General features: G+C 39.5%; 1 protein-coding gene across 1 annotated transcript in view; it reads right to left on the bottom strand.

The window, feature by feature from the left end:
• LOC309547085 (specifically androgen-regulated gene protein) overlaps positions 1-14,180 on the bottom strand; it is a 158,367-nt gene that overhangs the window by 32,244 nt on the left and 111,943 nt on the right. Inside the window, exons 2-3 of the mRNA XM_082246873.1 lie at positions 10,492-10,656; positions 4,129-4,306 (exon numbers count right to left, since the gene is read on the bottom strand). Coding sequence (XP_082102999.1) covers positions 4,129-4,306; positions 10,492-10,605 — 292 coding nt within the window. The 5' untranslated portion in view covers positions 10,606-10,656. The remainder of the gene's footprint in view (positions 1-4,128; positions 4,307-10,491; positions 10,657-14,180) is intronic.

Raw genomic sequence — 14,180 nt, 5'->3', positions numbered from 1 at the left:
TGCTGCCACATCTGTGCCCAGTTGGTTTGAGTTCCCACTGGATAGTTGTACTTGTTTGAACTGCATTTACAATACAGTTGTATTACTGCATCTGGACTGAGTGTTATCTGCCGCCTTACCTCCACACATAAAATATAAGATCCAGCAGTAGGATTTTTGTAATGTACAGCACAATTTACAGAATACAGTGGCTAGAAGTAGGTCTATGGTATGTAGCTAAAAAGTAAAGACTGCCTCACACTATTGGTGGTTGAAGGTTTTGATTACCCTTTATGACCCTTAATAAAATGGCTTACCCATCTTTATCTGATCATCCGACAAGCTCTGCCCTGTCACACCTCAACTTTGATGATCTCATGTCCACAGGAGGAGTTAAATTGTCAGAATGCAAAGAATGAACTATTTAAAAACACACCACCAAAAGCTGAACAGAAAAGGATTAGCAAATTTGAACAAAATAGGGAAAATTAATGCAAACAGTCCACCCAATACCAGTCCCATCTGGCAATGAGAAATCACCTGGACTATTCACGCAAAAGAGAGAAGATTTTAAATTCAACTATGGGGACAATATCGGAGTTGGATTAATTGGCTGTTTTTTCAGGAAGTACTGCACCTGAAAAAAGGTAACACTGCACCACCGATCCAGACACATAAGGGCTAGCTGAAAAACCTGAGCAATGAGAGGAGATTGCCCCATTTTCTACTCATGTGTAACACTTTTTGAGCAAAATATGGGATTTAGACTAAAAAAATAAAATGTACGTACATAAATGTATCTTGGAGCAGGATTTGTACCAATTATTTTGCTTGAGGTCATTGTAGCCATATTAGTTCACTTGCGGCAGAAAATTGAGTACTGTCCGTGATACTTTTTTATTTGCACTAACATACAATTTTTCAGGACAAGCTTTCGGGGTATGTCCCCTTCTTCAAGATCCAAGCAGTACTGATTCACAAAATGTTTAGCAGAATGGTAAAAAAAAAAAAAAAAATAAAAAAAAGAAATCTCTAAGCCAAAAGGAAAAAAAGAAAACCAAACAAATAAATTTAACTGGCAATGGTAATAAAACTAGCATAGTTAGTGAGAGAAGACAGAGGCACAGCTGAAGACCGGGGGCGAAGGTGGGGGGGATAGTCACAGAGGGGGTCGTAAAACTGTGGGATAATGAGTAAGGAAACCCATAGCTACTATTTTTTGTCTCAAAAAGAAGTATCATTCTTAATTAAAAAGTTTTCCTTTTCTGGATAGTTCTGAAATTCCCTTTAAGAACTAAAACATTGAGGTCTTCCATAGTGTGGTCCGGTTGTGAAAAATGATGTTCCACAGGTGTGCAGAAACTTTCTTTATGTTCCTTGATGGTATGTCTGTGCAAATTCATCCTCGCTTGCAACTTCTGTCCTGTTTCCCCTACATAAGATCCCTTAGCTACATCTTTTGCATTGGATGAGGTACACAACATTACTGGAGGTGCAGTTGTATGATCCTGTTACATTGAAGGTCCCATTTGTGTGCATGATACTTTTAGACAGATTGATCTGGTTGCACAGTTTGCAGCGTTTTTATGGCTTCATAATCAGAATGAAGTTTTCTGCTGATTAGTTTATGTCTGAGGTTGGGTGGTTGTCTGAAAGCCAGTATTGGAGGTTGTTGGAATATTCCTTTCAGAGTTTCATCTTCGGTTATGATGGGTTGTAAATCTTTGATTATCTTTCTTATCCCTTCTAGTGCTGGATTGTATGTGGTGACTAGAGGTACACGGTATTTGTTTTTTTCTCTTTGTATTGGAGAAGAAGATTTTCTCTTTGGGTTTTCAAGGCTGTGTTTATGCTGGTGTTGATGGTTTTGTTTTTGTAACCTTTCTTATGGAAGGAGTTTGCTAGTGTTCTGAGATGTTTATCTCTGTCTTCTGGGTCTGAACATATTCGGTGGTATCTGATGGCCTGGCTGTGTAGGATGGCCCGTTTAGTGTGTTGGGGGTGAAAACTGGAACTTTGGAGATAGCTGCATCGGTCAGTCGGTTTCCTGTATATCGAAGTATGAAGCTTGTCATCCCTGATGTATACTATGGTGTCTAGGAAGTTGACATGCCTGTTAGAATAATCCATTTTAAAGTTTGATAGATGGGTGAAAGGTGTTGATCAAGGAAAAAAAATTGAGAGATTTTCCTCACCTTCTGTCCATATGATGAAAATATCATCAATATAGCAATAATATCTGTATGGCTTATGTTGTATGCTGTTCAGGAATTTGTCCTCCAGATCAGCCATAAATAAGTTTGCATACTGGGGTGCCATTTTACTTCCCATAGCAGTACCCATACACTGGAGATAGATGTCGTTATTGAAAGTGAAGTAGTGGTGTGTAAGAATGAATTTGATGAGCTGTGTAACATCCTCAGCACTGTCTTTGTGGTTTGGTGAGGATAAGAATCTGTGACATGCAGCCAATCCATCCTTCTGAGGGATGTTACTATACAGCGATTCTACATCCATAGTGACTAGAAGTGTATTTGGTGGTAATTGTTGTATATTGTTAAGCTTGTTAAGAAAGTCAGTTGTGTCTTGAAGGAAACTCGCAGTATTCATGACTAATGGTTTTAAAATATTTTCTACAAGGCCTGAGAATGGTTTGTATCATGGCCTGATTATTGCGCAAAGCATGTATAGCTCTTCGCTCCAGTGGTGAAAGGTTGTATAACATTTTCTTTTGCTGGGTGGATATCAGGGATGTAACTCGCAGTCTGAAGCGTTCAATATAGGTGTCCAGTTTGGCGTCCTTGTGGAGGTGTGAAGTTGCTCTTTTTTCTTTTTGTCACATTCTGTTGTCCTAGGATAACTTTCATTACTGTGAAAAAATTATTTGAGCCTTAGTCTCCTGAAGAATTCCTCTATATCTGACAATACCTGTAAATTATCCAATTTGGTGGTTGGGCAAACGTGAGGCCTTTGGAGAGGACTGTTATTTCTGGTTCAGAAAGTTTATGATTTGACAAATTAATGATTCCAAGTTCCTGTTATATCCGCATTTTCAGTCATGTCAGCATTTACACAGAGGATACCTTGGGATTTTGAATCTGATTCCAAGTCACTGATAGCAGGAGTTATAGATGTTGTCGGCCTAAAAGTGTCACACACACAAATGGGACCTTCAATGTAACAGGATCATACAACTGCACCTCCAGTAATGTTGTGTACCTCATCCAATGCAAAAGATGTAGCAAAGGATATTATGTAGACGAAACAGGACAGAAGTTGCAAGCGAGGATGAATTTGCACAGACATACCATCAAGTAACATAAAGAAGATAGAAGACCTCAATGTTTTAGTTCTTAAAAAGGGGAATTTCAGAACTATCCAGGAAAGGAAAACTTTTGAATTAAGAATGATACTTCTTTTTGACACAAAAACTAACGGCTTAAATTTAGATATGGGTTTCCTTACTCATTATCCCACAATTTTACGACCCCCTCTGTGACTATCCCCCCCACCTTCAGCTCTCCCTCTGTCTTCTCTCACTAACTATGCTAGTTTTATTACCATTGCCAGGTAAATTTGTTTGTTTTTCTTTTTTTTCCTTTGGCTTAGAGATTGTGTTTTTTTTACCATTCTGCTAAACATTTTGACAATCAGTACTGCTTGGATCTTGAAGAAGGTGACATACCCAGAAAGCTTGTCCTGAAAAATTGTATGTTCGTGCAAATAAAAAAAAAGTAGTATCACAGAGAGTACTCCATTGTCTCTACCAATTATTTTAAAAAAGATTTCAAACCTGCCTGGACTGTGAACCACTAGGACGTTTTTTTGTCCACTTTCTCATGAAATTATGTGCAGACATCTTGCTTCAGTTTTCTCATATTTTTGAGATTTTCTACAGATTACAGATGTTGCAACCTTATTTATATGCTGACAAAAGATACTAGATAGGCCAGGTTTACCAATGGATTTGCAGCAGAACCTTTGTAGACATTCCTACATTTCTGGATAAAAGACTATTGCCTTTCATACAATACTCTAAAGCATAGTTAGTTATTTACAGTGACTGATACGTTTGCAGCAGTCTGGAACCACCCAATTTTGTTCATTTTAACCTCAGTTTCATAGACGTTGAAAAATTCAGATACTTACCAGTAGAAAATGGAATCTTCACTGGCTTTGAAGCTAGGAGGCTGTCCGCATTATTTGTTTCAACTTCATCATTTGATAATCCACTGTCTTCCTCATTGTCTAAGGACTCTATAGTTTCTTCAAGAAACATCAAGCATTCTCGCTCCTCAGCAGAAAGATGATCATATCCTTCTCCACTCTAAAAGAACAAAATTAAAAATCATCTAACTAACAGCAGTTGTTGTTACACTGATGCAAGTGTATGCATTTACAAAGTGCAGGGTTGCTAAGCTCCTAATGGTATAGCACTGGAAGATGAAGTATATATGTCAAATGCACTTTAAGTTTAATGTGTCTTTCTCCAAGATTATTTTCTCTGCCTATACAAACTTTTTAACCTAAATTAAATTGCTTTAAGTTTTATGATGCATTGTACATTTGTAGCTAGTATATTGTTGGCAGGGATTTATTCTAATCAGTAGGGCATTGGTGCAATTTCCCACTGGCGGCATACCATCTAGAATTAGCTTTATAAAGCATGTTGCAATTTTACAGTAAATGCTGCTCCAAACCTCCCAACTGTACATGAATTAGGGGAGCGGGGGGGGGGGGGGGGTTGACTGTCCCTCTTTTGGAACCAAATCCCTCTGTCCCTTTTTCATGCTCAGCTGTATCTCCCCATGGGAGGATCCCTATACAAACTTACTATTTAAAGTGTTTTACGGCGTTACAATTCTATTTGTTTTTTTAAAAGCCAAAATAAAAAGTGATAAAAAAATAGTTATAAAAAATTAAACCAGTAATATTTTGCGCATTAATCCTCATGGTCCATGTTACTGGAGGCATGGCAGGGGCATGTCGTTTGCCTATATGCTTTGTGCTATAATAATATGTCCTCTTTTCTCAACCCACGAAGTTAGAAGGTATGCTGCTCTATCAATGAAAAATATCAGTGATAGGTTTGCTTCTCCTTAATAGGATGAATAAACAACCATTATGTGGGATTACCATATCGTATGTGAATACATGTACCATCAAATAATAACACAAGATGAATGGAAGAGATAATCTGTAAAAGCATGAGAGATTATATATAGGCTCCCGTAAATGATTTTATTAGAAAAGGATATGTATGTGTTTTACATGAATAAGGTTGGACATTCAGTGTGTCAGAAAGAGTGACCCGATTTCAAAACCTTATATCTGTGCAACCACGCACAACCAATGAATGAAACGTGTACTACTTGAATGGGAGTGGCCTAGAATTTCAAAGCTGCTAGATACCACTGCTAGAGCCCAAAAAAACTGTATTATCAGTCATTAACAATATGGCGTCTATATGCAACAGAAGGAGCTCTCCATATTAGCAAGATTGAGTCTGTAAATAATGGTGCAGCTTGAGTGTCAACAGCATTTCAGGATTTATGCACCAGTAGCAAAGAACATTCATCATTGCTATAGAAAATTTGAAGAATCGTGATGTTTATGTAAGGGCAGGATCCCAGGGTGACCACGCACTTCAGAGGAAAATGTGCAATGTGCAACGAATTCAGCAAAGCCCACACAAGTTGTCGTACTAACCAAAAACTTGTAAATCCTCATATGTCGGTTTGTGTCGTGTTAAGACATTTGCTTTTGAGGCCATACTGATTGCAACTGATGGAAAGTTGTGTAAGTGTTGTGTTTGTGTAAGTGAACGAAGAAAACATTTTGATTTAGGTCATATGCTCTTAGAGGACATGGAGGAGGACGACGGATTCTTACAGCTGTTGATTTTTAGGCCTCATGCACACTAAAAACACCAGTAGCATTAGCTGTAGAACGCCGTGTTAAAAAAAGCGAGTTTTGCAACGTTTTGCTGCATTTTTGGAGAAGTGTTTTTTTAGCAAAACTATGCTCCCACAAAAGCTTGAAGCTCAAAAACACTCATGAAAATCGGGTATCTGCATTTTGCCACGTCTTTTAGGGTTAGAGTGTTTTTATAGCTAAAAAATACGTGTCAAAACACAGTAGTTCTGGGGTTTTTTTCCAGCCTGAAAACGCCCCTGCCAAAAAATGCTGATAAAATGTGTGCATGGACACACAGGATAGCATGCTGGGGAATTTACTGGCTGTAGAAAAAAAAAAAAAAAAAAACACGTCCGACACCCAAAACAGCAGCTGTAAAAATGCCCAATGTGCATGAGGCCTTAGTGATGAAGCAAGGTTTTATCATTTAAGTTTTGCATCACAATGTTTGCATATGGGGACTTAAGGAGCAAGACAAACTTGTACAGCATGAGCGAGATTCACCAAAAATGAATGCGTTTTGTGTGGCTTCATTTACAAAGATTTATGGCCCTTTTTTGAGGGAAACACTGTTACAGGGCATTCCTATCCTGAAATGCTTAAAGCGGAGTTCCGGGCACAGAATAGTTTTTTCAAAAAACATACCCCCGGGACAGTCAGGGCTAGTACATTCCACAATGGATGGCCTCTGATCTGTCCCTGTTCGCACTTACCTGCAAGAAGAAATACTCACTTTTAAAATTTCTTCTCCAGCGTTGCCATCTCTGTTGTGGGCAGCTGAAGCCAGCGCGATCCTCTTCTGCGTCTCCTCCCAGAATGCGCCTTCACCGGCCCCTCTCGTCACTTCCGGTGCGGCGCTGCATTCCTCCACAGCTTCTGGGCATGCCCAGAAGCTGTTTAGCAGGGAATGCGGCGTCGCACCAGAAGTGACGAGTGGGGTCGGTGCCGTCGCATTGATTCCTGGGAGCGATGGCGTTCAGCTCCCAGGAATCATTGCAAACCGGAAGTGATGGCGCGGGCCGCGGCCACAGAGGGAGGAAGTGGAAAATAGGTGAGTATTTCTATCTACAAATTACAAGGTAAGTAAAAAAAAAAATAAATAACCCTAACTATCCAATTCCTTTTCAGGTGAAGAAGAGCAAGCGGATGGACACAAAATCGAGGTCGATTTTGTGCCCGGAACTCCGCTTTAAGGACTGGCTTTTCCCACAACTTAAGACGGAGACTGACTAAAGATTTCAATTTTTAGAAAGAGGGAGCACCACCACATTGGCACAACCAACTTCATCCGTTTCGAAATTCAACATTGCCTCAACATTGGATAGGTTGCACAGGACTCCAAGACTTAGTACCATACATTCTTGGCCTCCAAGATCTCCAGACATTACACCCGGTGACTTTTTCCTTTGGGTATATGTAAAAAAAAAAAAAAAAGAAGTGTTTATGTTCCACCATTAACCGCAGACTTGAATGAGCTCAAAAACAGAATCACAGCTGCAGTAACTTCTGTGGAAGAGGACAACCTCAGATGCATTTGGGATAAATTCAGCTATCATCTTGATGTTATCTATATAGCAGGTAGAGGGCACAGAGCATTCAGAAAATGGTGAGGGAACCTTGGGAGGTTTTAATAAGTTTGTTATGTAACTGCAACACATTTTTAATTATCTAATAGATCTACCAGTATTTAAAAAGCAGGTCTTTTTGAAACACACTTCTATTTTGTGAGAGAGTGAAGTTTCACTTTAAGCCCATTCCGCATTTGTAATAAACATCTAGCACTGCCTTTAAACTTTTTTTTTTTTTTTAAAGTATTTCCCTGAATTACCTGCACAGGTTACAAAGAGAATACCTAAACTTCTAGTCCTTGGTGCATTAACCACTTCTGGACCGAGCCCATTTTGGACACATGTTTACAAGTTACAATCTGTATTTTTTGCTAGAAAATTTCTTAAAACCCCCAAATATTATATATATATAAATTATATATATATATATATATATATATATATATATATATATATATATATATATATATATATATATATATATATATATATATATATTTTTTTTTATTATCAAAGACTCTGGAGAATAAAACGGCAGTTGTTGCAATATTTTTTGTCACGCGGTATTTGCGCAGCGGTTTTTCAAACGCCATTTTTTTGGGAAAAAATAAATTTTACTGCATTTAAAAAAACTAAACAGTAAGCCCATTTTTTGTATATTGTGAAATATGAGGTTACGCCGAGTAAATACCCAACATGTTACGGTTTAAAATTGCGCACGCCCGCTACAAACTATGGTCAGCAAAAAATCTCCATAAAAAAAAAAAAAATTGTAATGGTTACCAGGTTAGAGTAGCTTTTTTTTTTTTTATTATTGTTTTGCGGGCGCGACTTCTGTATACGTTTTCTTTTGTATGCGTGCTCGCGGCAACGGGGGGGGGGCAACTTTAATTTTTTTTTCCTATTTTACTTTAGCACAGGTTTTTAAAAAAAAAAAAAAAAAAAAAAATCTGAACACTTTTAATGCTGTCACAAGCAATGTAAACATTCCTTGTGACAGCAATAGGCAGTGACCGGTACTCCTTATGGAGGGACGGGGGTCTAAAATACCCCAGACCCCTACACTGCACTTCAAAAAAAAAAAACTGCATTATTGAATACTGTCACCTTTTTCAATTCGGCGCCTTTAGCCGCCGAGTAACCCGGACGTGACTTCATGAACGCCGCTTCCGGGTTACATCATTGAAGACCCGATCAAAGCCAAATATGGCTTTGTTCGGGACTCCAACAAGCCGGCCGAGGTGCCGGCTGGTTGCTCGGGTCTCTCGGTTGGACGGGAGACCAGGGCAGAGCCGCGGAAGGTGGCGAGAGGGGGGCCTCCCCTCCCACTCACTGGGGTAAAGACCGAGCGGCTCCCGCGCTGCATCAGCCATTACCACATGAAAGTCGACCACTGGCTCTAAAAAAAAACGGTACCGGGATTATGACTCTAGCTGCAGGCATCACCCTGGTACAACCACTTCTTGCAGCTGACGTAGAGCTACGCGAGTTTGCAGGGAAGTGGTTAAAAAGGCCTTTTGACTTCCTAACTGTAAAACCCCTATCCTGGGATATTTATGCTCCCATAGTTCACAATATAAGCCAGGATACTATTGTCAGAATGGAGAACTTGCACAAATGTATTTGAACAGTAGGCAAGCCTTATGTTCTGCTTTCTCAAATCTCCAACACAAAGCTCTACCAACTCTTCTTGGTTCTACACACTGACTTTTTCAGTTCCTGAGTAAAGCTCCTAATTATGAGAATGCTTCTGCCTTTGATGCCACAGTGATGTCACATTTGCCATTACTGTCCTCACAGCCTACATGTGGATTTATACATATTCTTCTTGCCATTGAAGGAACACTGCTTTCTTTAGAAACCAGCTTATGAAATCTTGGGTTCATTATGCATTTTTACAACCATTTGTTTGCCTACACCATGCTGTTGTTATCGGTACGTTCCATGCATATTCATTTGCTTACTTTATTGCCTGGTCACAAAATGCTTGCCTTAGATCTGTCAGTGCTTATGTACCTCCAAAATTATGTAGACAAGGTTGCAGTTATATTTTCCACAGTGTTTTGTTCCTTCACCAAAAGTCAGAGACCTAGAACATGTAGCCATACTACCTTCAGCTAGTAGGGGAGAGAGGGACTTTTTCCCCATTTAGGGAAAGGCTGAAACCTAAAAAGGGTAGGATTTTTCTGCTGACTGACTTGTTGTCAAAGTGCCCCATGTGCCACAATATGTTGTCCTGGTTACTAGGGGAAGAAAGGGAGGGAAAACTTTTAGTGGTGAGGGGGAAAAAAAAATCACAAACAGCAGTAAAGAACTGACATTTCCATCATTTTCCTACTTTATTCAAAATTTAATAAAAGCTTTGGCTGGAATGTTAAAAAAAAAAAAAATAAAACTGTAGAACTAACAAGATACACTATAATACCAAAAGTATTGGACGCATGCCTTTACACAAATGAACTTTAATGGCATCCCAATCTTAGTCCATAGGGTTCAATATTGAGTTGGACCACCCTTTGCGGCTATAACAGCTTCAACTCTTCTGGGAAGGCTGTCTACAAGGTTTAGGGTTGTGCCTATGGGAATGTTTGTCCACTCTTCCAGAAGTGCATTTGAGAGGTGAGGTGTTGGTGTGAACGAGAAGGCCTGGCTCATTCCACTCTAATTCATCCCAAATGGCAATGCGCCAACTCCTATCCTGCCAATTCATCCCAAAGGTGTTCTATCAGGATGAGGTCAGGACTCTCTGCAGGCCAGACAAGTTCCTCCTTGTCCTTATAGACCTTGCTTTGTGCGCTGGCCCAAATCATTTGGTTGGGGGGGGGGGGGGGGGTTCTCTATGGTTTCAGCTTCCAACAGCTATCTACAACTGCCATTTTTATGTAGCCCCCAGATAGGTACCCATGTACACAAATATACACACAGTATAAAGTACATATATATACATATATATATATATACACACACACACACACACACACACTACTATCCAAATGTCACTTTGCACATATCCACAAAATATACTTACAAAAGTAGAGTGGTTGGAGGAGATGCTTTCAATACTGTCACAGCTACCGGTACTGCCAATGCTGTTCAAGGCTTCCATACCTACATGCCTTGTCCAAAGTTTTTTCTCTGGCATTACCCAAACCAGATTTTAGAATAGACACCTTGACTAGTCTCAAAACCGATGCTGTAGAAAAAAAAAAAAAAAAAGACAACCTCCAATTACTAAGTGTTAACGTTATAAATAAAGTGGTACAAATTAAACATGTTCTGCTGTATCGTTTTTTTTTTTTTTTTTTTTTTTTAAATGAATAGAAGTAGTAATGGCAAAATATGTATATATGCATATAAGTAGATGCATACCCTCTTTTTATAAGTACATCTCTTATTTGTTAAATACATGTAAAAAAAAAAAAAAAAAAAAAAAAACTTTGACTGTTTTTCCTCAATCTTCATAAAATGTCTCAAAAGCATTTCTCCTGCCTGGGGCATGACTGATTTACAGAAGGAGCTTTCTATGCTTCATAGAAAATGGCCACAAATGTTTGTATTCTCTGATGCGCGGGTAGCCCCCAGACTATATTACCCATAACTACTGATGCCAAACTGTACTAGTGCAGGCATGTACAGGGGGGGAGAGAAGGACAGAATACTGGAGGAGATTTCCTCTTGCGATCCAGAAGCTCGTTGGCAGCAGCAGTAAAAATTAGGGAAATTAGGAAAGGGTGAGGTGCTAACATATACATAACATTAGAACGTTCACTTGCTCTCCAGACACAAATTACACACAGAGGGCTGACATCACTGCTTAGCATTTTCTTGTTACGGTGTCAGCCCATAACAGTTTGCAACAGCCTGAAGTTTGGACAGCAATTTTTAAAGAGAAATGCCACGGGGCAAGGCTCATGTATGGGAAACCTATGCTGCATATGATTTTATTCATATTTGACCACACGTACTGTACATTTTAGTACTGGGGCTCTTACAAAACAGCAATGACTTGAAAGATTTTTAAGATGAACACTAGTTTTTTTCCTCTTTATCTGCATGAAGATTATAATAATAATAACAACAACAACAACAACAACATAGGATTTATATAGCGCGGACAGTTTACGCAGCGCTTTACAACTTGAGGGTAGACAGTACAAATACAATACACTGATTCCTACTGTATTAGAGGGCCCTGCTCATTAGAGCTTACAATCTAAGGAGGGAGGGTCAAGAGATACAAGAGGTAACAACTGTGGGGGGATGGGCTGATGGAGAAAGTAAAAGTACAGTTGTTAGGTGGATGCCAGATAGGTTTCTCTGAAGAGATGTGTTTTCAGGGATCGTCTGAAAGTAGACAAAGTAGGATATAGTCGGACAGATTGGGGTAGAGCATTCCAGAGGATGGGAGAGGCTCAGGAGAAGTCCTGGAGGCGAGCATGGAAAGTGGTTACAAAGGAGCTAGAGAGCAGGAGGTCAAGTTTACCATAATACATCAGATATCCATATACTGTAGCCTTTGACTACATTGCTATATAAACAGTGAGATAACTAAGGCAAAGTGACACCTTTTGAGTGATATAGAAATAAAGAGAAAACTTTAAGCTGACTGCATGATCAAAGGCACAGATTAGGAATCTCCTGTTTATTGAAGGTGGAGGAAAAGTTCAAGCATAAATAATTTTAATAGGAGCAAAAAGAAACAATGTTGCTAAACCATTCAGGTTTCACAGAATATGAAAAGACTAAAAATAAACAAAATAAATTTGAAAAAAAAAAAAAAAAAAAACACTGGATTAGAAGAGATATGATGGATTTCAAGACAGGACAAATACACACATTGATGATCACACAGACTAGATACACAACTATGACTACAAAGAGTGAAACCAAAATTTCAAATGTTAGCAGTCAAGAGAGCAGCTCCTTCAGATTAAGCTTTCTCCCTTGAATTGGAGCAAGATGGGAATTGAAGTAAAAAAGTAAAATCTAAAAAACGGAGTTGTAGGTTTTAGCCAATGGCAGAATACAGGAAGCACTACTGAACAAGTTATAGTGGTGCCAATATTTTAGGCATACTCATCTGTTCACAGAATTCTCAGAAATTGATAACTTTGAGCAATTTAGGTCACAGAAGGGGTATAGAGGTTGGAGATGTAAAGGAAGAGACAGGAGTGAACAGACTGAAAATATTCAATATAAGAAAAAACTAAAAATTTAGTCCCCATTATATTTCATATGGCATATACATGCACGGTATTCCACATAATGATTACAACCCTCACATTTTTGTAAATATTTTAGAATATCTTTTTATGTGACAACATTGAAGAAATGAAACTTTGCTACAATGTAAAAGTAGTGAGTGCACAGCTTGTATAACAGAATAAATTGGCTGTCCCCTCAAAATAACACACAGGCATTAATGTCTACACCGCTGGCAACAAAAGTGAGTACACCCCTAAGTGAAAATGCCCAAATTGGGCTCAATAAGCCATTTCTCCCTGGTGTCATGTGACTCGTTAGTGTTAAAAGGTCTAGGGTGTGAATGGGGAGCAGGAGTGTTTAAATTTGGTGTTATTGCTCCCACACTCTCATATTGGTCACTGGAAGTTCAACATGGCACCTTATGGAAAAGAACTCTGAGGATCTGCAATAAAGAATTGTTGCTCTACATAAAGATGGCCTGGGCTATAAGAAGATTGCCAAGACCCTGAAACTAAGCTGCAGCAGGGTGGCCAAGACCATACAGCGTTTTAACAGGAAATGTTCCACTCCGAACAGGCCTCGCCATGGTCGACCAAAGAAGTTAAGTGCACGTGCTCAGTGTCATATCTAGAGGTTGTCTTTAGGAAATAGACATATGAGTGCTGGCACACTGCTTCAAATTGGTCTGCATGGCTGTCATCCCAGAAGGAGGCCTCTTCTAAAGATGCACAAGAAAGCCTGCAAACAGTTTGCTGAAGACCAGCAGACTAAGGACATGGATTACTGGAACCATGTCCTGAGGTCTGATGAGACCAAGATAAACGTATTTGGTTCAGAAGGTGTCAAGAGTGTGGCAGCAACCAGGTGAGAGTACAAAGACAAGTGTGTCTTGCCTACAGTCAAGCATGGTGGTGGGAGTGTCATTGTCTAGGGCTACATGAGTACTGCTGACACTGGGGAGCTGCAGTTCATTGAGTCAACCACGAATGCCAACATGTAATGTGACATACTGAAGCAGAGCAAGATCCCCTCCTTCGGAGACTGGGCCACAGGGCAGTATTCCAACATGATAAATGACCCCAGACAAACCTCCAAGATGACCACGATCTTGCTAAACCCTATTGAGCATCTGTGGGTCATCCTCAAAATGGAAGGTGGAGGAGCGCAAGGTCTCCAACATCCACCAGCTCTGTGATGTCATCATGGAGGAGTGGAAGTGGACTCCAGTGGCAATCTGTGAAGCGCTGGTGAGCTCCATGCCCAAGAAGGTTAAGGCAGTGCTGGAAAATGTGTGTTGAGTTATTTTGAGGGCACAGCAAATTTACACGATTATACAAGCTGTGCACTCACTACTTTACATTGTAGCAAAGTTTCATTTCTTCAGTGTTGTCACATGAAAAGATAATAAAATATTTACAAAACTGAGGGGTGTACTCACTTTTGAGAGATACCGTGTGCTATAAAAAGGACATTATACTTTCCCTTCCAAAAATAGAGAGGTTACATAATGTG

The sequence above is a fragment of the Pelophylax lessonae genome (genome assembly GCF_965119305.1).
Source record: "Pelophylax lessonae genome assembly, chromosome: 2".
Classification (NCBI taxonomy): domain Eukaryota; kingdom Metazoa; phylum Chordata; class Amphibia; order Anura; family Ranidae; genus Pelophylax; species Pelophylax lessonae.
This window is presented reverse-complemented; position numbering and strand designations above follow the sequence as displayed.